Source organism: Mustela lutreola, chromosome 15 (assembly GCF_030435805.1).
Source record: "Mustela lutreola isolate mMusLut2 chromosome 15, mMusLut2.pri, whole genome shotgun sequence".
NCBI classification, from domain to species: Eukaryota; Metazoa; Chordata; class Mammalia; order Carnivora; family Mustelidae; genus Mustela; species Mustela lutreola.
The window spans coordinates 25,348,731-25,371,444 of NC_081304.1; the positions used below are offsets into that span (position 1 = coordinate 25,348,731).

Sequence of the window (22,714 nt, forward strand, 5' to 3'; positions counted from 1 at the left end):
CCATCCCCACCTCCTCCCCTCCGCAGTGCGGCTTCTTCAAGCGAGCCCGCACTCGCGCCCTGTATGAAGCTAAGAGGCAGAAGGCGGAGATGAAGAGCCAGCCGTCAGAGACAGAGAGGCTGACGGACGACTACTGAGGGGGGCAGCCCCCTGCCCCCAGCCCACCCGGGTAACACGGCCTCTGGGCCCTCTTCCCTGAGCCCCGCAGCTGGCCAGGGCCTCTAATTCTGTCCTATCTGCTCTTCTTCCTCATGGGCTCTCTCTGCACCTCACTTGGCCCCAGCACCACCCCACGGAGCAGGCCACCATCTCCCTCCATGCCCTGGGAGGGCTCAAGAGCTCTTCTCACTGCCTCCTCCTGCTGAAGATTTGGGGCCCCAAGAGGGAGCCATAAAATGCTCCCTGTGACCCCTTTGTTTTCTGGGAACCAGAAAAGGACCAAGGCCAAGGCTAGACCCCATCTATAGGCCCCACAGCAAATATCCAGAGTGATTCTGCACCTCCAGAGAAGGAGGGCACTAGGAGAGTCCTTCCCCTGGACCTATTACCTTTCTTCCTCCGAGCCCCTCTGGGGTGACACGCTGGCCCCCCACCCCCACAGCGTGATCAGGGCAGACCGGCACACTTGCTGCGTCAGCAGCGTCAGTGACCGCCACTGTCTCCAGCTGCCTCCCCCCTCCTCTCTGCCTTCCTCAGTTCCTCCTTCCTCTGGGGCCAAGGGTGGGCAAGCTCGCCCTCCCTGTCACAGTGCAGGGAGATGGCATGTGTTTGGGTCAGGGGTCCTGGCTTTGAGGGCTTCTGCTTGGGGGAGGTGCTAAGCACATCTTCCTGCAACCTCAAGGGCTGGATGCTGATGTCCTTCCTTTTCTCCGCCCCTCCCCCATCCCCCAGTGTGACTTCTTTAAGCGGACCCGCTATTACCGGATCATGCCCAAGTACCACGCAGTGCGGATCCGGGAGGAGGAGCGCTACCCACCTCCAGGGAGCACCGTGCCTACCAAGAAGCACTGGGTGACCAGCTGGCAGACTCGGGACCGATACTACTGATGTCCTCCCCGATCCCACCCCTGCTCCCCCAGCGCCCCTTCTATTTATCATAAGTTATGCCCCTGACAGTCCACGGGGGCCACTGCCTTTGGCCGGCGCCGGCAGGTTTGGGCACACACACCCCTCTAGCACAGGCACGTGCTGTCTAGCCACAGGCTGCTCCCCGTAGGAGGGCTGGAGCTGCGGGGCCCTGGACACATGGGGGTGCCCACTGCCTGTGGACTTATGGTGGACATCACGGATGGTACACAGACATACGTGTCTCCGCCTCTGCCTGTGCCAAAACCAAGCCAAAGGGCCTCCGCCAGAGCCAGGAGGAAGAGGCCCCCTCTGTGGTGACCACGCCCACCACCATTCACACTGGACCCATCTTGAGCCATAGTCACTGGACTGACTGCTACTGAGACTACTGCTGCTGACAGGGAACCACGCACCGGGCTCCCCCAGCCGCTGCTCCTGGAGATCCTGCCCCAGAGAGCAGGGGCCCGCCTCGGGTTGGCCATGGTGGCATTTCCAGGCCCTGGCATGCTCAGATCCAAGAGCAGAGTGGACTAGAAGGAAGGTCCCCAGGACAGCTTTCCTTCACAGATCTTTGCAAGGCCTCTCTCCTTGCAGGAGATGCCTTCTGGGGAAGAATGCTGTCTGAAGGAACAGAGACAGACAAGCCACGGCACAGCCCTGGGAGCACGGAGGGATGCTCAGTGAAAAAGGGGGCCCATCCCACTAAGGAGCTGTTGGAAGGAGAGAGGAGACCCCACTTCTCACTGACCACTAGCATCCAGGCCTCTGAAGGCCTGGAGAGACACCCACCCACCCATTCCCTACCCCCCAAGATCATGGAGGGAGCAACACTTGAATGTAGGACGGGGAGAGAGCCCTGTCCCTGCCCCATCAGCTGGACCTTGCTCTGCCCTCAACGACCATGGGTAGGGGGCCTAGAAGTGGGGTTCTTGGCTGTCCTTGGCTTTCAAAGCCAACTTAGCTCTGCCTCCTCCCCCCATGGGCTAAGTCCTGAGGCCCATTCTAGAAGTTGAGGCTGGTTCCAGGAAACCTCTCCTGACCCCTGCCTTTTGGCAGTCCCCCTTTCCCAGTCCCTACCCACTTCCATGGTACTGTAGCTGGGGAGCTCTCTCCCCCTCCTGTGCCTTCTTTGTATATAGGCTTCTCACGGCAACCAATAAACAGCTCCCAGTTTGTACGCTCTGCATCGCCCTCCCTTCACCCCCCCCACCCCGTCCCAACCCCCTGTCCAGTCCGGTGATGTCAAACAGCTGACCCGTAGGTGGAAAAAGGCAGGGGCCGGGATCTGAGAGGCTGGCGAGTTGAAGATGGATGCGGGACGCACCAGTCCCTGCTCTCAGGGACATGCTGATCTAAAGGATGGTCATGGACATCTAGCTGAGATCCAGAACATAAAGTCTGGGAAAACACCTGAGTAGACTGGATAGAATCCAAAATGGCTTCTTGGTGGACAGTGTGCTGGCCCTGGGGAGGGAGGTGGAGGTGGTGGTGTGCCAGGTCCAGAAGAAGCAGAAAGCTACTTGGCTGTAGAAGCAGGTGGTCCTGGATAATGGTGGATGGAGGTTGGGTGCCAGGGTGGAGAGCCCAGGGCCCTCATCCAGTGGCTGGATTCAGATAAGAGCCTGCTTTTCTGCCTCAAGCCCACCCCTAGACACCATGATGAGTAGATCAGAGGGTGAACCAGTGACTCAAGACTAGAAAGACTGGAAGGTCATGGTGTCCGCCAGTGTCTGGGCAGAAGTACCTGGCGTTCTAGTCTTACGGCCATTCCTCCAAGGGTGCTTCAGTCCCGAAACCCCAGAGCCCACAGCATTGGATCAAGTCCTCTGCTTCTCAAGGTCACTCTTCCCCATAGGCCGGGGAGAACAGAGCAGTTCTGCGTTCCCCGTGACTTCTTTATCCTAAATTGTGGCATAGGTCCTTCTGTCAGTTGTCCTCAAAGCTATGACGTTTGGAAGACTTCACTGAAGGCTGAAAATCACTACTCAGAGAAGCCTAGCGGCAGATCCTCAATTTTAGCTGCTCCGAGAGCCCACAGACCCAGGCTATCCTCCCAGGAGCCCCACCCGATGTCTGCCTTGGTGTCCCCCAACTTGCCTCCCTGCCCTCTGCTGCCCCCACCAGAGCCCACACCTCCCACCCCTCACTTTCCGTGCTGGGCCTGCCCGTTCCAGGGTGAATTAACAGCAGAAGGTCCAATTCCCCCAGAAAAGCCCCAGCCCCTACCCAGAGGTCTCTGATCTAGAAATCAGAACCCCCAGGTCCTTTTCCAAAACCTGGGTTATTCACTCCATCAGGAGTAATACTACACGTGGTGTTGGCAAAGCCCAGCTCAGGCTGAGCAGAGCTCAGGCCCACTCAGTCCTGTCCTTTGCGGACACTAACTGCTTAAGAAAAAGGTAGCATCTAGGGATCTACACATCCCTCTGACCAGTTCCACAGGCTCAGCCCCAACGTATGTGTGTGTGTGTGTGTGTGTGTGTGTGTGACACTGTTTATGCTTGGATGAGAACACAGTCCTCTCTCTCTCTCTCACACACACACACCTGCAGTATAAGTAGTCATTTTCAGGACTGGTGCTATACTTTTATAAAAGAAACATAATGGCAGGGGCACCTGGTGGCTCAGTCAGCTAAGTGTCTGCCTCTGGCTCAGGTCATGATCCCAGCGTCCTGGGTTCAAACCCCTTGACGGGCTCTTTGCTAAGCAGGGAGTCTGTTTCTCTTTCTCCCTCTGCTGTTCCCCCTGCTTGTGTTCTCTTGTGCTCTCTGTCAAATAAACAAACTTTTTAAAAATCTTGCAAGATTTTATTTAAAAAAAAAAAAAAAGAGAAGCAGCAATGCCCACTTTATATAAAAGATAATGTCAAGCTTCGATAATGTCAAGCTTCTGGAGCTCCTTGGAGCTGTAGCACCTCCAAACTCTTCCCAAAGAGGGTCTTGGCTTTTGTGTCACTGAAAGGACCCATAAGGTGATCCTCCCCCTCTGGACACAGGTCTGGGTTGCACTTCCTCATTCCCCTCCTGGTTGGATGAGATCATGTGACTAATTCTGGCTAATCAGTTGTGAGCAGGAGGAACATGGCTCAATTCTGAGCTGAGACCGTTGAATGTTGGATGAGAGTCCCCACAGTTCTGCTTTCCTGATTCAGCTGCTGTAGAAGCCTGCCTTGAGATAAAATGTCTATCAGTCTGAGTTCCTGAGAATCTCCCTCCCACGACCAACCTGCCTTGTACATGTAATAGGAAATTTGGGCATGATGGGATGGGGAGGAGCTTAACCTCAGCATCATCTAACTTAGCTTGACCGAGCCATCCACTCCCATTATCACCCTGAGACAATCTCTGCAGAAGGAATTTTGCTCCAAGCACGGAGGCCACAATATAGAAGTCCAGCACTAAGGAGAGGATCGTGGGTAATATTCTCTCCTATACCTAGTGTCAGAGTTCACAGCCTTTTCCTCATTACTTACATTTTTTAAAATGTATTTTAAAATGTAAATTTTATTTATTTATTTACTTATTTGAGAGAGAGCAGGGAGAGGGGCAGAGGGATAAGGAGAGACTCCTCAAACAGATCTCCTACTAAGCCCGGCACGGGGTTCAGTCTCACGATCTTGAGATCATGACCTGAGCCCAAAACCAAGATCTGATACTCAACTGACTGAGCCACCCAGGTGCTCCTCCTTACTTAAATTTTGACAATAGTAATAGCTGTTAATGATTAATTATTTATTACGTTTATAGGCGAGGCAGAGGGCCGGGTTGTTGTTGTTGTTGTTTTAATCTAAGTACCTATTTGCAACCTGAACAGGGCACCCTCCAACATCATGAGTGATTTAATTGCTAGCTGGAAGGATGTTTGGTGGTCCTCCCTGATGACTCTGTGGCATGTCTGCCTGGTGGTCCCCGCTCTTTTTTTCCTTTTTAAAATGTGCCTTGTGCTGTGCCTGGTGCTGGAAATAGAGCAGTTAATTATACAGACACAGCCCTGCCCTCCTGGAACTCAAAAGTCTAGTGGAGAAAACAGATGAGTCAGCAGATGATTTCCACTCAGTCTGATAGGAGCCAAATGGTGCTAAGATTGGGCAGGTCTAAAGAGTCCTTAGAGGTAGCCCAGAACCCAGCCTCGTAGGGCTGGAGACTTGAAGAATGGATAGGTGGCAAGAAGAACAAATGATCCCAATAGAAGAGACAGTATTTGCAAGGGCTTGGAGACTGGAGGCGGGTTCAAGGCAGTAGATAACTATGACTGGGAGTTGAGCAGGGGAATGTGGAGGGGAGGAGGCTGGAAAGTTAAGCCAAAGCAGATCCTGCAAGAGCTGGAAAGGCACCAGTAAGAAGCAGAAAGCCACTGAAAGTCTGTGAGCAAGGGAAGTAACAAGTTCAGATTTGCTTTTGAGAATGATCCCCGAGCCTGTTTCCTCATCTATATGATGGGGATAATAATAGCACCAGAGAGCCGTCTGGAGAATTAAAGGAGATAATGATGCAGACAGTACCTGGCACATAGGTTATTATTCATTCAGCTAAGAGTCCCTTCCGTTGGGAAGCCTCGCGCATTGCTCCGTGTTGACTGTAATCACATTCTGTTACACAGTAACTACTTATTTACTTATGCAGTTACCTCCCAAACTAAGAAATGAAATGATCCGGGGAGAAGACTCCCTCCTTATCCTTTCTGTGTTTCCTGTCCCCATGACAACGCCCAGCACATATTGAGCACTCGGTCAGTGGTGCCCAGGGACTGAACAGTGAAAGAGCGAAAACATCAAAGGGACAAGACGGGGGCGGGGGGGGGGCGGAAGGGGTTTCGAAGGGGGGTCAGGGCGTACCGCGTTCCACCACAAGAGCGCGCGCTCTGTTCCGCCGAGAGCTCAGGGCTGCTGGGGAAGGGCGGGCATCCTGGCGCCCAGATCACCTGCCAGGACCTTTCTCTAAGGCAATGCGAAGATCGTCGCTTTCTCAGGTCAAATGAATAGCGAATAATCGAAGTGTTTTGAAAACTGCACTCGCAGCGCCGATGTTAAGGCCTGCCTCTATCACCGTCAGTCCTTAGGGTTTTGACTCCGGCCGTCCTTTCCCGAGCCGCTTGGTGGGGGGGTGGGGGGGGTGGGGCACGTCTGTATGAGGGATTAGCTTGGTCTTGCATCCTGATCCCGAAGTTTGCAAACTTTCCCAGTCCGAGTCACTGTCATCCGGACTGGGAACCCACCAGATCGCCCCCCTCAAGGAGCGCAAGTGGGTGTCAGGACAAGTGAAACAGGTCCCTTTGAGAGGGAAGCTATCGGGCCAATTTCAGGGAAGGCGAGTGAAGGAGATCTGGGAGGGCGCGGGAGAGGAAGGAGGAGGAATGACGAAACTCTGGGGAGGCAGGGGTTAAGCCGGACTTGGCCGGGAGGAGGAAAGGGCGGAGCCAATGCTCGGGAGGCGGGCTCTCGCCGCGGCCTCACGAAAACAACAGGCCGCCCGGGGCAAGGACGGGGTTAAGGGGGCGGGTCCAGGGGAAGCCACGTGCCGAAGCGAGAGGCGATTGGCTCTGCCGGCGTTGTTTGTGAGCGGCCATTGGCGACGTCGGAGCGCCGCGACGAGCCGATTGGCCGGGGCTTGGAGGACTGCCCGCCCGGGGGGCGGGGAGGAGGCTGCAGGTCCCGGTCGCTGGGCCGAGCTGGGCCGAGCTGGGCCGAGCTGAGCGCCGGCGCTGCCCGCTGGAGGACCCGAGGCCGAGCCCAAGCTGCGGCCGCCGCTGCCGCCGCCGCCGCCACCATGCGCTGGGTCCGCGCTCTGCTGAAGAATGCGTCGCTGGCAGGAGCGCCCAAGTACATCGAACACTTCAGCAAGTTCTCCCCGTCCCCGCTGTCCATAAAGCAGTTTCTGGACTTTGGTACGGAGTGGGTGGGGTGGGGGCGGCTGGCCGTGGGGGCCCGCGGAGCTCGGGAGGCGGTGAGGGAGGGGGCCCTGGCCTTGAAAATTAACGCGGAGAAGAGAGGCCCTTCGTGACAGGGAAAGGTTGCTGGGGTACAGGCAGGGAAGAGTTAAGGCGGTGGGGGGAGGAGGAGCAGGAACTGCCCCTGAAAGGGTTAAGGTATCCTGGGGAAAAGCTCTATACTGGGCTGTCAGTGGGAAGTGGGGGCACTGAGAAGGAGGGGTCTAAGTATCTTTCTGGGCTTTGTTAAAGGTCTTGTCCAGTAAGGCACAGCAGGGAGGTGATGTTAGGGCAGGAAGGGAGTGGGATATATCCAGACAGAAAGGGTTAATGGTGGTTGTCGTAGTGACTCAGAGTGTTGGAGAAGAAATGGAGCAGGGATGCTGGTGGGAGTAACAGACAAGGCGGGATTAGGAGGTGCAGACAGCTGGAAGGAGACCTGGGCTGGGGTGGGCACCCTGGGGTCAGGTGGGGACCCAGCTCTTTAAGAAAAATGTCAACAGGAGGGAGGTGGCTGATGAGCACACCCCGACCCACTGAAGAAACCCTAGCTGGCCCAGTAGGCAAGGACACTTGAAGAGCAAATCTGTTTGGGCCTGGCTTCCTGTCACCAACCCGGTGGAGGCCTGGAGCACCATGAAGTGGAGTCAGAAGGCTTGCAGCCTTGGCAGCCCCTAGATTCCTGGGCCAGTTCACCCACCAGCAATGCCCTGGGGTTGCCTCTGGAGCAGAAGCAAGGCTGTGCCACTGTGGCCACCGAAACAGGCATTGTGTGGGCCCTGTCCCCTGTCTGTCTACGCGGCATTTCCCTGGTGCCAGCTGGGGATTAGGACGGGGTGCCCAGGTCTCTCGGAGTTGAAGAGACAGTGCCTGGCTCAAGTTACAGCTGCGTCACTGAGGGGAGAGGGTGGGGAGGAGGCAACCAGGACACAGGGCCCCTGTTCTTCAGGACTTGTCTGCCTGTCCCCCTGCCCTGTTTGAGCTACCCCCATGTAGAAAAGCCCCCTGGGCCTGTTGTCAGCCACCAGTAGCTGTCCAGTCCAAACTGGACCCCAATTATAGAAATGGGCTGGGTGAGGCTTACAGTAGAGTTTGGTCCACTTGTAGTGCAGTGGGGGAAACAGATCTTCAGAAGGGTAGTCACATGCTCTAGGTAGCAGACTTGGTGGCAGGAAAGCAGAACTTAGACTAGCATCTAGCTCTTCTGACTCTAGGCCATGGCCTTGGTCTACCACTCCCGTCTTCATCTTGAAGCCAGATCAAGGACCAAGACATTTGGGCTCCCATCCTTGGGCTCTGTGGGCTCTTGGGCTCCCATGTGGGCATTAATGCAGGGACAGCTCTACATTAGTCAACAAGACCAGCCTGGGTGAAGACAGACTGGGCCAGAAAGAACGCTGGGGCCCCACAGATGCCATGGGCCAGGCACAGTGGCCCAGACAGGCCCTCAGCCAGGCCCAGACCTGGGAAGGCATGGTCTTCCCGGGTTCCTCTGCCCACTGGATCCACCCCTCTCTACTCCTTCCACCTCTCAAAGCGAGTGTCTGCTAGGAGAGGCAGAAAGTGAAGGAGGGAGGTAACTGAGGCCAGAGCTGGCTCCAAATGGGCCTGGGAGTGGCACTGTCCCCTATGGTTGAAGGCAAGCAGGCTTGGGGTGGGGGACACAAGCTTGGAGAGGGTTGGGCAGGGTGGCGTGGCGGTGGGCGCACTGCAGGAGATCAAGAGAGCTGCTCTGCTCTGTGCCCTTGGTCACTTCTCTGAACCCTCAGGAAATGAAGGATTTAATCGACCTGACCTCTGGCTCCCGTGGTTTGCAGGTCTGTGGGCTCACCTCTCTCTCTCCCTCTCTCTCTCTCTCTCTCCCTCCCTCAGGGTCCAGCAATGCCTGTGAGAAAACCTCATTCACCTTCCTTAGGCAGGAGCTGCCTGTGCGTCTGGCCAACATCATGAAAGAGATCAACCTGCTTCCTGACCGAGTGCTGAGCACACCCTCGGTGCAGCTGGTCCAGAGCTGGTGAGACCCCCAGCCAGGTCCCTGTACCTCCCACTCTGCTGCCAGATGCCCCTGGGCTCCCAGAGTCTCTGTGCTCTCAGCAGCCTTGAGGGGGGTGGGGACAAAGGGGAAGCACAGGGGCTCCAAGAGGCTGGAGAGTTGCCCCAAGGTCAAGTGGAATACTAGGCAAGAGCAGGGAGTGAGCTAAAGCTCCTAGCCTCCGTGTTTACCAGCCCTATGCTTACCACTCTTCCTTTCTCCAGAAACCCAGGGTCCACCCGGGGAATTGTTTTCACAGCCAAAACCCAAACCATGCCAGTATCAGCATTTACCACCAGCTCTGGTTCTGAACACCTAGCACCTATTAAGTCCTATTTACCTGGGGACAGGCCACATTATAGGGAAACAGAAACAGGAAGAAACGAATTTTCACATGATATAATCCAAGCTACAAGTCAGACTGTTTTGGATGTTGAGAAACACTCAGACACAGGGATGGCATCGTACCCAGCCCCGAGAACTTTGGAGGGGCAAAGACCAAAAGTTGCTCTGGTAGCAGAAGGAAATCCTCAGTAAAGCTTCCTCTAGAAGTCTTCCCAGGTTAAGTAATTGAATGACAGACACCAACGGCTGGTCACATGAGGAACAAACAAGAGTTTGCTGTGTGACTGGCACGCCGATGGCGAATCCTGGTTGGTCTTTGGTGGCCCTTGTGCCAAAACGCTTCACCGGTTCTCCTGGCTGTGGTGCATCGTGGCTGTGGTCCCCTGTTGGATTTAGGAGCAGGGGTCCGCACCTGCTGCAAGCCCAGTGCCGTGTCGGAGGCAGGAAAGCAGCAGCAGGTACCCTCCGGGAGCTACAGAGATGGTAGATGGTGGTGGGAGCAGGGAGCTTACAAAGAGTTACTTTTACTGAAGAACGAAAATGTTATTTAAAAAGTCACATGGGTTGGGGCTTTTTTCCTCCTCATGGTGGAAGTATAACATGTCCACCTGGACATTTGGAAGACACGGGAAAACAGACCGAAGAGAGTGCCAGCCACTACCCTCCACGCCATAACCAAACGCTAGTTGGGTTTCAGAAGGTTGTAGTGGTGTGCTTCTAGCATTTTTTCTATGCATGGATGTACGCAGAGGCAGGACTTAATCTGGTTTAATGAGATTCGGGAAGGACAGTGGGGGTGCACAAGGCCAGGCTCTTAGCAGGCGCACACTGGGTGTCAGGTGAAGCAGAGAGTTGTGGGGAAGTTGAAGTGGATGCGTAGAGGAGGTGACACGTCTCCAGGCCTTCCAGGGGGCCGGAGTGAGCCTAGACCTAGAAAGACAGGAAGGGCATTCCAGGCCTCGGAGCTGCCTGTGCCCGGGCGTGGAGGCAGGCAGGGGCCCAGCGAGGGCCTCTGGGACCTGACTCTGTGCCAGCAGCACTGTTTGGTGCAAGCTGTGAAGGGGGACAGGGACAGAGGGCAGGGACTGGCATTCCTATAGCCCAACCAGGTCACCCCTCGCTGGGCCCTGGCCCTCGGAGGTGTGGGACATCTGAGCCAAACAGCATTTCCCAGCGCGGGGTGGTGGGGAAGTCATGGTGTGGAGACAGAAGGTGCCATCTGTTTGCCCGCTTATCCTCCAGCTCTGCCCGGTTGACTGGCCTGGCTGCCTCTCTGGCGAGCCCCTGATGCCAGGACAGGCCCTTTCATGCCCCTCCCTGGACGCTGTGTTCCTAGGAGAGCTGGGGGATGCGTGTCGGGATGTGGGGGAGCAGGGAGCTGCTGAACTGCCCGTGACTCCCCCAGGAGAGGCCATTTCTGAAAACCAGATACGCATGTATGGGCTGGGCCTGGCCTTTCTTTCCTTGAAGCTTCTAAATCATGCCCAGGAACAGCAGGACAGAGCAAAGTTAGACAAGAGAGAGCACTTCCCGGTGGTTGATTCAGCTGAGAACAGGCCGTGGGATTGCTAGAATGACCTGACACACTGACCAGAGCCTGCTGAGGTTGTTTCTGGGGAATGGGCGTCATTGGCTGCAGCAAGAAAGCCTGAGGTCCGAAGGGAGGAGGGACTTTGTGCTGGGGATGAGGTGGCCGCCTGTGAGAGAGGGCAGACCCCCTCTAGGAGAACCTGCTGCCGGCTTGAATGCAGAAGTGGTGGCGGTGGGCAGGTTGGCATGAGAGGAGGGGGGCAGCATACCAAGGAGCCTGGCAAGAGGGCCTCTACCCTCAGAGGCTGACGAGTAAGGAGCGAATGCTCCCCTTTGGAAAATAGAAAAGTCCGGTATAAATGCTGTTCGTAGTGGAAGTGATACGAAGTGGGGAGGCTGGTGGAGTTATTACTCAGCTGCAGTGAGGTTCTAGGCAAGAGTCACTGAGGATGAGGTGAGCATTCCTGGGGGGGGTTTTGGTTTTGTTTTGTTTTGTTTAAGATTTTCTTTATTTGACAGACAGAGATCACAAGTAGGCAGAGAGGCAGGCAGAGAAAGAGGAGGAAGCAGTCTCCCCACTGAGCAGAGAGCCCGATGCGGGGCTCGATCCCAGGACCCTGAGATCATGACCTGAGCCGAAGGCAGAGGCTTTAACCCACTGAGCCAGCCATGCGCCCCAAGCATTCCTGGTTTTAAATAAACCTGGTGAATTGTTTCAACCAGACAGACCTGGTGTGGAGGGAGCCCGTTTTGGAGGTGCCTAGAAGGCAGTAGGAAGCCGTGGCTGTTGACTTCACTGTCAGCATGCTTGCCTTGGAGGTGTGGCTTTGCTGCTTGCTGGACCCTTAATCCTTGGCAGATCCCCGGCCTCTCTGAGCCTCAGCTTTCTCACCTGTAAAATGGGGATCTGCTCTGTTTCTAAGGGCAGATGCTACCATTTGATGCAAAAGTGTGCAGAACTGTGTCAACACAAGCCATGTCCCTGAGCTTCGCCATAGATGTGAGTGTGGCCAAGGTTCTCTGGGACAATGTGGTCCTCACAGCGATGGTGATGGTGAAAGCAAACAGACCTGGAGGGCCTGTCATGCGTCAGGTACTGTTCTAGGCATGTCCACATGTTCCCTCAATTAGCCTTGCTGACAGCCTTCTGTGGGAGGCCTTGTCATTTCTCCCATTTCATAGATGAGCAGACTGAGGTTCAGAGAGGTTAGGACATGTGTGTGAGATCACTCAGGCAGCAGGTGGGAGAGCTGAGACTCCTGCCTAAGGCTGTGTGACCTGGTGGCCGCACTTGTGAGCAGAGAGGTCTGAGTGCTGGGTTCTGGGGCAGTGACCCGGATCAGAGATTGCCAAACTCCCCGAGTGAGGCCTTGGGAGGGTAGGGTTCACCTTAGTGGAATGCGCTTGCTGGCTTGGGATGTGAGAGCATGAGCAGGCGAGAAAGGCAGTGTCAGGAGGGCGTGGAGCTGGTACGAGCATGCTTCCAGAAAGTGGGAGTTAAGTGAGAGTCGCAGGGTAGAATCAGAGGATAGTGAGTCTCCTGTCACAGAGGTCTTGCCGGGGCTGTAGGGAAAAGGGCTAGAGGCAGTGTGGCCAGCAGCCTCTCATGATCTCTCCCTCCAATGGGCAAACCCAGCCTGCGGGAGACCTGCACCCCCACCCTGTGGGAACCACAGCCCTTGAGAAGAACCAGTGCCATGGCGGTGGCCCCAGGGGCCGGTGCCGCGCCAGGCATGGAGTTGGGGTTGGAATCTCACCCTCGCTGAACCCCTTGGCCTCTCTTTCCATAACCGGAGTCGAGACTGAGGATGTCAGAGTGGTACTGCTGTGAACCCCATTTTCGAGCCAGGGACCAGAGTGGCTCAGTGGCCTCTGTGGGGCACGGCTGGCCACGGGACCCAAGTGTGCCTGGCTCAGGGCCTGCACTCAGCTCCCCCGCAGAAAGCAGCTTCCAGACGAGGGACAGGTCTGCCACCGCCTCCTCCTCACATAGCCACTGCCTTGTTCATGCTCCTTATCTGCCACGGCTGTGGGCGCTAGTGCATGGTGTGCACACACAAACACACACACGCTTACACATGCTACCGGTTACACGCCCCCTCCACCTCCCCACACAGTCCACCCCCTGCCTCCCGAATCGGCTCTGGGCAGGCTTGAAAGCCCCAGAAGGCAGGAGGCCTGGGCGGCCTGATTTGGGGCTGAGGTGAGCAGGCGCAGGCCTTTCCTGGGGCAGCTACATTGGGTCACCACTGCCTGCTGGGCCTGCTCTGTCCAGTTGACAGTGGAGGTAAGCACCACATCTGTCATTACACCAGGCTTCAGGCCTCCTAGGTCCAAGCCCTGTTCTTTCCCTTCAGGTCAGCGAGGTGGGCAGCCCAGCAGCCAGTGTTCCTCCTCAGTGTCTCTCCCTTTAGGACCAGATCTTTCCTGAGAGTGACATCTGGGGTGCCAGGCCTTGGAGGGCTCCACGCCAGGGCCAGCATCCTCTGGGAAGATCCTTCCCATCTTGTTGCCTCCCTGCCGAGAGCCCATGTGGAACTACTCCCTGGAAGGAACAGCCCTTCGAGGGAGGCAGGCAGGGGTCCTCACTGTGGTTCATCGTCCAGGAGACGGAGGCCCGAGGCTGGCAGCCCTCCCCCTGCCGTGCCGGCGGGCACTGCTCATTGTCCATCCATCCTGCTGCCCTTTGCTCTACTTCCTGGCCGTGTGACCAGGCCCCGCTTCTGTTCCCTGGGGCCCGTTAGGCAGCCTCAGGGGTGGTGCTGGCAGCTAGCCCGCTGTCCCCAGCCCTGCACCTCCTGGCCCAGCAGGCAGGGCCTCCTAGCTCCCACCCCTCTGTCCCTGCCTACCCCCCCAGCTCTTCCCCACCCCCCATCTTAGGAAGGGGTTCTGAGCCCTGCTCTTCAGCTGGTTTCCTCCCCTCCCTCTACCTACCCCAGCCTTACACACTTGCAGGTTCTCTCCCCAAATCCCCTCACCATCCCAGACTCAGGAGCCTGAAGCTTGATTCTGGGCTTGGGGGCAGGGGCAGGGCAGGGATTTGGAGGCACATTGCCTGCGAGAGAGAAGTCCGGCTCTGCACGGAGACTGCCTTCTCTGTAGAATGAGGGCAGCACAAGCACCCACCGCACAGGGTGTCACGGAGGCCAGACTAGGGCAGCCGGCAGGCGCAGAGCTGAGCGCTGTCCGAGGCCGGGGGCAACCGGGGCAACCATTGCATCGGCAGCCACGCTGTCAGGGCCGGTGTGGATGGTGAACGGTTGGCCATGAGGTGTCGGTGGGGAGTCAGACAGACATCAGTTTGAATCCCAGTGCTGCCCCTCACTGTGGGGCCTGGGCCATATCACCTGCTTTCTCTGAGCCGGTTTCCGGCTACAAAAAGGGGACTACCCCATGCTCCGCAAAGCTGCTGGGGGAGGGGAGACCCTGGGTATACTCTGGGCACAGGCAGGCACTAGCAGGCACCTACCCTCCAGGAAGCTTGAGGCCCTGCCTTTGGGGCGCCTCTCTGATTGTCTGCTGTGGCTGAAGAGATGGGGGAGACTGGTCTCTCCTGCCGGGTGGGGAGGGCAGGCAGGGAGCACCAGGGCTGGGACGGCCCCGTTCATGCCATCCACAGCATGAAGGCTGTCCAGAGCAGGACTTGGAACCTGCAGCCAGTACGACCAGGAGGAGGGTGTTGGGTACCCTGTGGGGGCTCAGAGGACATGCTCAGCAGTGGCCAGTGTGTAAACCACCATTCGTAACGGGTGCACGCATCCCGAGAGTGCTCACTGCGTGGCAGGCACAGGGCTGAGTATCACCTTTGGCCCTCACCGCAAGGCAGTGATGGAAGGAGCTACGAAACCTCCACTTCCCTGAGGTGGAAACTCAGGCCCAGAGAGGCTTCATGACTTACCCAGGTCACACAGCCCCGAGGGACAAGCCAGGACTGGGACTCAGCAGAGCCAGCGCCACAGCCAGCGCCCCCCACCTTCTCCTCTAGTGTCCAAAGTGAGAGCAGCGGGGGAGAGGTGAAGGGGGATGGGTGCTCTGGGCAGAGGGGCCCTCAGGGACGCCGAGGTGAGCATTCTGAGCAGACATGGTGCAGGGCAGTGACAAGAGTGTGGGGGACTGAGTCTCACCACACCGCCTCCCAGCCTGATGACTACTTTGGGCCTCAGTTTAGGGGCCTGTGAAATGGGGCTAATTTCTGCCTTTCTGACCTGCCAAGGTCAAAGCACTGTTGTACACAGGAATGCATGTACCATATAAGGCCCTTTTCTAGAGAGACCCTTAGGCCACAGAGCTCTCTGTCCCAGGGCTCTTGGCAGCCCCCGCCTCCTGCTGGCTGCAGATGTTTCTGCCAGAGTGTGGCCATCTCCAGAACAACCCGTGGACTGGGCATGGTAGCGGAGGAACAGTGGGGGTTCTGGCTTACAGGAGCAGGGGGACAGTAGCTCTAGGTTGGCGCTGTCTGCTGCCACAGGCTGGCCCCCTGCTTCCCAGCACTCCCCTGGTTCCCCAGCTCTTCTAGGTCCTGGGGCAATTCGGCCTCCCACCAGGCCTGCAGATGGGGGGCTTTGGGGGTCCGCACACTCCTGCTGGGCCTTTGGAGTAGAGTGGACTGTCTTGGTTCTCTGTGGGCTCTGCCCCCCGACCCCTGCCACGGTCAGAGCTGGGCATGCCTTTCCCCACTTCTGTGTCCTTCCCACCCCCCTGTTTGAAATCTACTTCCTTAGGCAGACCACACGGCCCCTGAGCAGGTGCCCAGAACGGTAGGCACTAATCTTCACTGAGCCCCCGCTCTGTGAAGTGCCCTGGGCCAGTCACTCTGCCAGGCGTGCCCCAGGGGATGCAGCGGGAACCCTGGGGGACAAATACTAGGATCAGTTTCCGTGAAGGGGCTCCAGGAGGTTAAGCGACTTGCCCCAGCCTTCCCTCCTGGCCAGTAATCCACGAGACCCCGGGGACGGGATGATCCCTGGTGCCCTCTGAAGACTGCTATTCTTAGATTGCACAGCAAAGGTGCTAGGAGGGGGACCGGCAAATGAGAGATGTTCTTGCATAACTTACTGTGTTGTCAGGGAGACTCGCATGCAGATGAAATGAATTGAGAAAAAGTGTGGTGTAGCCTGTCGGGCAGGGTGGCTCTGTGTGGGTAGGGGTGAGGCAGGTGCAGGGGCAGCTGAGTTCGTTGGGAAGGGAGCCCGGCTTGGCCTGGAGCTGAATGGCACCCCCTCCAATGCACACAGGTATGTCCAAAGCCTCCTGGACATCATGGTGTTCCTAGATAAGGACCCGGAGGACCATCGTACGCTGAGCCAGTGAGTGAAGGCCCCAGTGGGGGGTCAGGAGGGCAGGGGCAGGCGAAGGGCTCTGGGTCACAGCCCCAAGGCAGAAATGTGCAGGAGGATGGAAGAAATGATCCCTGTCCTCACGGATATCTAGTCTGCGGGTGAATTAGCCCCTGGCCTCCATGGCCCTGGGTCTGATTAGGGAGATCCAAGCTCCTGCCCCTGAGGGGCTCCCCTGGCCGTCGGGCAGGTGGTGGGACACTCAGGGCAGACTTGGGAAGCAGCAGGGAGGACACTATGTCTCTCAGGTTGGGAGGGGTCCTATGAACAAAGACTGGTGGAGAGGAGGTCAGAAGTGGGAGAGAGTCTGGGGGCGCCCCCAGTTTGGGACTAAGCCGCCATGCCCTGCAGGTTCACGGATGCCCTGGTCACCATCCGGAACCGCCACAACGACGTGGTGCCCACCATGGCGCAGGGCGTGCTGGAGTACAAGGACACATACGGCGATGACCCGGTCTCCAACCAGAATATCCAGTACTTTCTGGACCGCTTCTACCTCAGCCGCATCTCCATCCGCATGCTCATCAACCAGCACAGTGAGCAGGGCCGGGGTGCTTGGGACCGAGTGCACCTCCCTGGCTTCATGGTGGCCTGAGTGGGGGTGGTGGGTAGGAGGGAAGCCCCACCAACAGCTCCCTGCCTTCTCGCCTGCAGCCCTGATTTTTGACGGCAGCACCAACCCAGCCCACCCCAAACACATTGGCAGCATCGACCCAAACTGCAATGTCTCCGAGGTGGTAAAGGGTAAGATGTCCCCACCATGCTGGCCCACAGAGGAGCCCCAGAGACCCCCTCTGACTGCCTTGCCAGAGGATGTGCCGTTCCCCCGTGGGTAGGGGCCTCGTCTGCTTGGGTTTAATGTTGGGGATGCCTTGTACCAGGAGGACTGGTACAGGAGGACTGCCTGTTGGGTTGGACCATCCCATTCCCTGAATAGCTACTGTCTTCTCTCAGATGCCTACGATATGGCCAAGCTCCTGTGTGACAAGTATTACATGGCCTCGCCTGACTTGGAGATCCAGGAGATCAACAGTGAGTGAGGGAGGCTCTGTGTATGTGTGTGTGTGTGTCTGTCTGTCTGTCTAAGGGCTCTAGAGAGAAAGATGAGATGGGGAGTCAGGAAAAGAACGGGGGGAGGGGGGAAAAAAGGAAAAGAACTGGTTGGGACAGAAGCAGAGCTATTATTGACATATTATTAGCAGTATTATTACTAATACATTTGCTAAGTAAACATTGTTAAACAGTAAACATGCCACAGAAGGTCGCTCTCCTCATGGAGGTCACGTTCTTGATGCCAGGGAGACTGGGGAAGGGGGCCATTAGCCAGTGAGCAGATAACCCACAAGCTAATTTCAGATGGTGACAAGTGACAGGGAGGAGACAAGATGAGATCATGTGACAGCGATGAGGAGGAGCAGTGTATTTACTAAGGTGTCGGTTTGGGTGCCTTTTCAGAATCCAGGCGACAGTGGCATAATTAAGAGAGAGGTTTCCCTCTTTGAAGCCCCTGGGGTGGGACAGTCGGCTCCCCACCCTTATGTCTTGGCTCCAGCTGGAGAAGGGGAAGGGGTTGGAGACAGAGGCGAAGGCATGCAGGGCCCATGGGCCACACACAGGAGCTGGGATGTTGTGTGCAGCAGGGAAGCCCGTTGAAGGGTTCGAAGCACGGTGATGCCAGGGTCTGATGTTTGTTTAAAGATACTTAGAGGTTGGAGGAGGTGGGCAAGACCTCAGGAAGACCAGTTAGGAGGTCACTGCAGGAATCCAGGGGACGGAAAGGCAGCAGAGTTGGAAAGAAGGGGGTAGATTGGATAAATATTTTGGAGGTGGAGAGGTTAGGACTTGCTGAGGAACCAGGGTTTTAGGGGAAAGGAGGATCAGCGATCTGGAAGTTTCCCTCCCCTACCTGTTCCTCAGCCACCCCCTGCCTGTGTGCCACAAACCTGAGGGCTTTTGTGCCTGGAAGTCACGCTGCCCACATCTTTAAGGCCCAGTTCAAGTCCAGATCCTCCGAAAAGCCTTCCTGGACTTTCCAGAAAGCATGATTAGGCACCCAGCCCCCTGGGGTGTACCTCTGTCACGCACTGTCACTGGCTGAATGACTTGGAAGCATGGGGCACCCACGTGGCTTGGTTGGGCGTCTGCCTTTGGCTTGGGCCATGATCCCGGGATCCTGGGATGGAGCTCCGCATTGGGCTCCCTGCTCAGTGTGGGCAGCGGTGGTGGTGGGGGGGATCCGCTACTCCCTTTCCCCCTGCTTTTGCTGTCTCTCTCTCTCTGTTAAATAAATAAAATCTCTTCAAATAAATGAATAAATAACTTGGGGGCAGAGATGGAAGGACAGAGACAGGCCACGTTCCTTCAGTATCCCTAGGGTCAAGCACAGGGCCTGGCACGTAGCTCTGGGTACCATGCCCAAGGTTAAAGTCACTCAGGCCTTTGTCTAGACTTAAATTTCCGAGACCGTAGGGCTGAATTTTATTCATCTTTATGCCCTGCTGCCCAGCACAGGGCCCGAGATTCCTTCATTCGCTAATCCATGCCCAGTCATTGAGCCCCTGCTGCAAACAGAGCTCTGTGCCAGGCACCAGGAGAAGACACACAGCCCCTCACACCAAGAAGCTCTTGAGGCTAGAGCGATCCTCGAGAGGCAGAGTGCTGGGGTCAGAACCGTGTGCGGCAGCCCTCCCCTCTCCCCACTGGATTTTAAAGCTCTCCAGGGCCTCTGGGGTCCAGGTGAATGCTAGTAGACTGGATGTAGGCTGGATAGATATTTTTTGAATGGATGAAGGGGCTACAGGAACAGTGGGTGAGTGGAAGGCTGAATCTGGACTCCGAATTCATGGGTAGACGGGATGGATGGATGTTGGGACAGATGCGTAGTTGAGGGACAGTTGGATGGTTGAATGGACGTTGGAAGGGTAGCTAGAGGAATTAGGGGATGTTGCACGGATACAATGGTTGGATGGATGGACGAACAGGTGAATGGACAGACACCGTGTGATGGATGGATACTGTATGGATAGACAGGTGGGTGAACAAATGCTAGAGGATAAATGGGTGATTGGTTGAGTGCTGGGTGCTAGGTGTTGCGTCAGTGAATGCTGAATGGTGACCTCTTGACAATTTCCTGATCCTCGGTCTTGACTTCCCCAGCAGCGTCCAACTCTGAACAGCCAATTCACATGGTCTATGTCCCCTCTCACCTCTACCACATGCTTTTCGAACTCTTCAAGGTAAGGGGGCGGGGATGGTCCTCTGCAGCCTTGGGGGATGGTTAGGGCTAGGCCACTCTCACTCATCTCTTCTGCCTCTCCCTCCACAGAATGCCATGCGTGCCACTGTGGAAAGCCACGAGTCCAGCCTAGTCCTCCCACCTATCAAGGTCATGGTGGCCTTGGGTGAGGAAGATCTGTCCATCAAAGTATGTGGCCCTTGATTTGGGGGCCGGAGAGCAGTGGGATGGGGACTTGCGTCCCTGCCAGGAGATGGGCTCAGAGGAGACCCTGGGGATGGGGACGACCAAGAGGTCAGGGGTGTCAGGGCGGGGGCGTGAGCACTGAAGCCATGTCCGTCTCCCCCAGATGAGTGACCGAGGTGGGGGAGTCCCCCTGCGGAAGATTGAGCGACTCTTTAGCTACATGTACTCCACGGCGCCCACCCCCCAGCCTGGCACCGGAGGGACTCCACTGGTGAGATGGTTTCCTTCCAGTGCCCCCTGCCTCCTAAGGCCTCCTGCCTTTTCTCCTCTTCTCATCAAACTGTCACTCTCCCTGTCTCTCACCTCCTCACCTCCTGTGGGCTTTGTTCTTGTGTAGCTGTAGGAGCATCAGTCACCTCTCCCAGTCTGGGTCCCCCTGCTCCTCCCACACCCCCCAGACTGCAGCAACCCCCCAACCTGAGCTGCGGGTGTCTATCTGTCTCTCCTCATTTCTCCCAGTGGCACCCCACAGAGTTCACTCATCAGCAGCTCTGTCATTCCCAGGAGAGCAGGTGGGGCTGGGTTTGGGAACTTGAGACCCAGGAGCCCCGAGACCTGTCCACACCCGCTGGCTCCCAGGGCTGAGCTCCTCTGTCACCCCTGTTGACTACCACCCACGGCTGGGACTGCTCAGCCTTTCTGGCTCCACCAGACTGACTGCCCTGGGAATCCTTTGGCCCGACCCCAACTCAGCATATTGGTCCCTTTGCTCCGGGAGGCCCAGACCCGCCTCCTGGTCACTCTCCCTTCCCGCCCCCTTGTAGGCTGGCTTCGGGTACGGGCTCCCCATCTCCCGCCTCTATGCCAAGTACTTCCAGGGAGACCTGCAGCTCTTCTCCATGGAGGGCTTTGGGACCGACGCAGTCATCTATCTCAAGGTGAGGGTCCTGGTGCAGGGACCAGCTCGCGGGCTGTGCTGGCAGGTCAGCCTGCTGCTAGGTTCCGTCTCCACCCCTCCACTCCTTCCAGACTGAGAATCAGAGCAAAGCTACCATTCCCAGCCTGCAGACATCCCCACCTCGGCAGGCAGTCCTTGGTCTGTGACTAGGACCCCTGTTTTGGGGACCTTTGACTTCTTATATGCAGAAGGAAGGGGGGCTGCCATAGAGAACTTGTCATTCAGCTCAGGACCAGACTGAGACCCAGAGTTCGTGATCTTGTTCAAGGTCACAGTCCACCTTACCTCTGCCTCCCTGACCCTTTGAGTGAGTAGCCTTCTGGAACGGGCAGGAACAAGGCACAGAAGGGACAGGTCCTTTCCTGGGTCTTTCTGGGCCAGGGTTCGTTGTCTCAGCCAGTGTGTGGCACCTAGCTGGACTGACTCAGACACGGCGCAGGTCATGGTCTGACACCCCCACAACCCCCCCCCCCCGGGAAAAGGGTGATTGACCAAGACGTGGGTGAAGCACTGGGAAGGAGGATGGGCTGACCCTGGTGCTCTCCAGGCCCTGTCCACGGACTCAGTGGAACGCCTGCCCGTCTACAACAAGTCAGCCTGGCGCCACTACCAGACCATCCAGGAGGCTGGCGACTGGTGTGTGCCCAGCACAGAGCCGAAGAACACGTCCACATACCGGGTCAGCTAAGGGCTGCCCTGCTCCCCTGCACCTGAGAGGACGGACTGTTGTCTCTGGGATTGGCCACCACGGTGACCCTCCTCTTCCCCTGCCTCGTGGGGGGAGGGCTCTCTCTAATGACCAGCTTCTGTCTCTTTGGAAGTCACTGCGGTGACCAGTCTGTGGTCTAAGTGCCAATCTCCATCTTCCTGGAGACCCCTTGGTGGTCTCCCTGGTGTTTGGTCTCTGTGGGCGGTGCCTAAGGATGGGGGGACGTCTCCATCATGATGTGGGGGGCTGTCCCAGAGTCATGTTTCCATGGCAGTGCTCCTTCTGAGACCAGAGCTGCCACTTTTCTTCCAGGGGTCCTGGGTCCCCCTCACTGCCGTCCATAGCCCTGGCCTTCCAAGCGGACACCCTGCTTGCCTTATCCCCCACCCCGGCCCATGCAGGGACTCCAGTCCTGGCCCAGGGTCAGCGCTAGCCAGGGGCCAGTGTCCCTGGGTAGAGAAAGGGGTTGCCCCCTCGGGCCCCTGTTTGGGGACATGGTCCTGCAGCCTCTCCCTCTACCCTAGGCTTGAAGGTGAAGGTTAGGAGGGAACAGTTCTCACTCAGAGCACACCCTTAAAGTGGAGGACCTGGGGAGGACCCAGAGATCAGCTGTTTAGCCACACTGGTCAGAGCCCCTCAGGCGCCTCCCGAGGCCCTCCCCGGCATGTCCTCACACGTACACGGCCCCTTGCCCACCCCACACCCACACGGTCCCGCCTGAGCTCCAGACCCCCGCTCCCCCCGTGCCTGGACATGCACGTGCTTGGGGTGGCTTTCTCCCTAGAATGCTCTATGTACATAGTTAGTTTTGTAGCCCCGAAAAGTCCCCACCCTTCCCCTTAGCACACGGGGGTTAAAGTGGTGTGCTCCTCCCAGTGGCTGTGACGATGACCCGTGACATCCGCAGTAAAGAGGAGATTGAGACCATGGCCTGGCTGCTTTCCTGGGGTGGGAGGGGGAGGGGAGAGATCCACAGGCACAGAGGCACGCAGACCAGACCGCAGACCCTGTGACTGCCGTATGACGCACTCGGGATACCCAGCCCAGGGCATGACTCAGTGCGTCCCACAAGCACACCGCCAGGCAGAGCCATCCCTTCAGGACACCTGACATGGCAGCCCCCGGGGAGCAGATGTGTCACCCCTCCACGCTCAGGGCCCGGCGCTGCCTCCCGCCCCAGCCCAGCCTCCCAGCGGGGGCAAACAAAGGTCACTGGCACATGGTAAGTGTTTATTGAACTAAATGGAGTACCACCCTCCCTTCACATGCAGGTGGGTGCCCATAGAGCTCCTGATCATTTCAAAGGCCTGGGTGCCTTCCGCCCTCCCCACCAGCCCCTCCAGCAGACCCTGATGGTGCCAGTGCCCCCATAGCTCAGTTTCCTGTGTGG

General features: G+C 57.2%; 2 protein-coding genes across 8 annotated transcripts in view; both read left to right on the forward strand.

The window, feature by feature from the left end:
* ITGA3 (integrin subunit alpha 3) overlaps nucleotides 1-1,095 on the forward strand; it is a 30,396-nt gene extending 29,301 nt beyond the window's left edge. For all 6 annotated transcript variants that reach the window (XM_059149122.1, XM_059149123.1, XM_059149128.1 and 3 more), the window contains exons 26-27: nucleotides 27-169; nucleotides 892-1,095. In XM_059149122.1, coding sequence (XP_059005105.1) covers nucleotides 27-137 — 111 coding nt within the window. In that variant the 3' untranslated portion in view covers nucleotides 138-169; nucleotides 892-1,095. The remainder of the gene's footprint in view (nucleotides 1-26; nucleotides 170-891) is intronic.
* Nucleotides 1,096-6,711: 5,616 nt separating this feature from the next.
* Nucleotides 6,712-22,246, forward strand: PDK2 (pyruvate dehydrogenase kinase 2). 2 transcript variants are annotated; one of them, XM_059149129.1, is made up of 11 exons: nucleotides 6,712-6,951; nucleotides 8,866-9,007; nucleotides 16,135-16,206; nucleotides 16,588-16,772; nucleotides 16,891-16,980; nucleotides 17,191-17,268; nucleotides 19,393-19,472; nucleotides 19,562-19,660; nucleotides 19,821-19,928; nucleotides 20,482-20,595; nucleotides 21,163-22,246. In XM_059149129.1, exons 1-11 carry the CDS (start codon nucleotides 6,834-6,836, stop codon nucleotides 21,301-21,303), a joined length of 1,227 nt encoding a protein of 408 aa, XP_059005112.1. In that variant the 5' UTR covers nucleotides 6,712-6,833; the 3' UTR covers nucleotides 21,304-22,246. The 2 variants fall into 2 exon arrangements, with proteins under 2 accessions (XP_059005112.1, XP_059005113.1); XM_059149130.1 differs by having other exon boundaries at nucleotides 19,396-19,472.
* The last annotated feature ends 468 nt before the right edge of the window (nucleotides 22,247-22,714 follow it).

Bases quoted from the DNA above. Each gene is read 5' to 3' on its own strand.
- PDK2 (XM_059149129.1), top strand. From the start codon at position 6,834: ATGCGCTGGGTCCGCGCTCTGCTGAAGAATGCGTCGCTGGCAGGAGCG. The intron at 16,207-16,587 runs GTGAGTGAAGGC...CATGCCCTGCAG, and splicing joins GACCATCGTACGCTGAGCCA to GTTCACGGATGCCCTGGTCA. The intron at 16,981-17,190 runs GTAAGATGTCCC...GTCTTCTCTCAG, and splicing joins TGTCTCCGAGGTGGTAAAGG to ATGCCTACGATATGGCCAAG.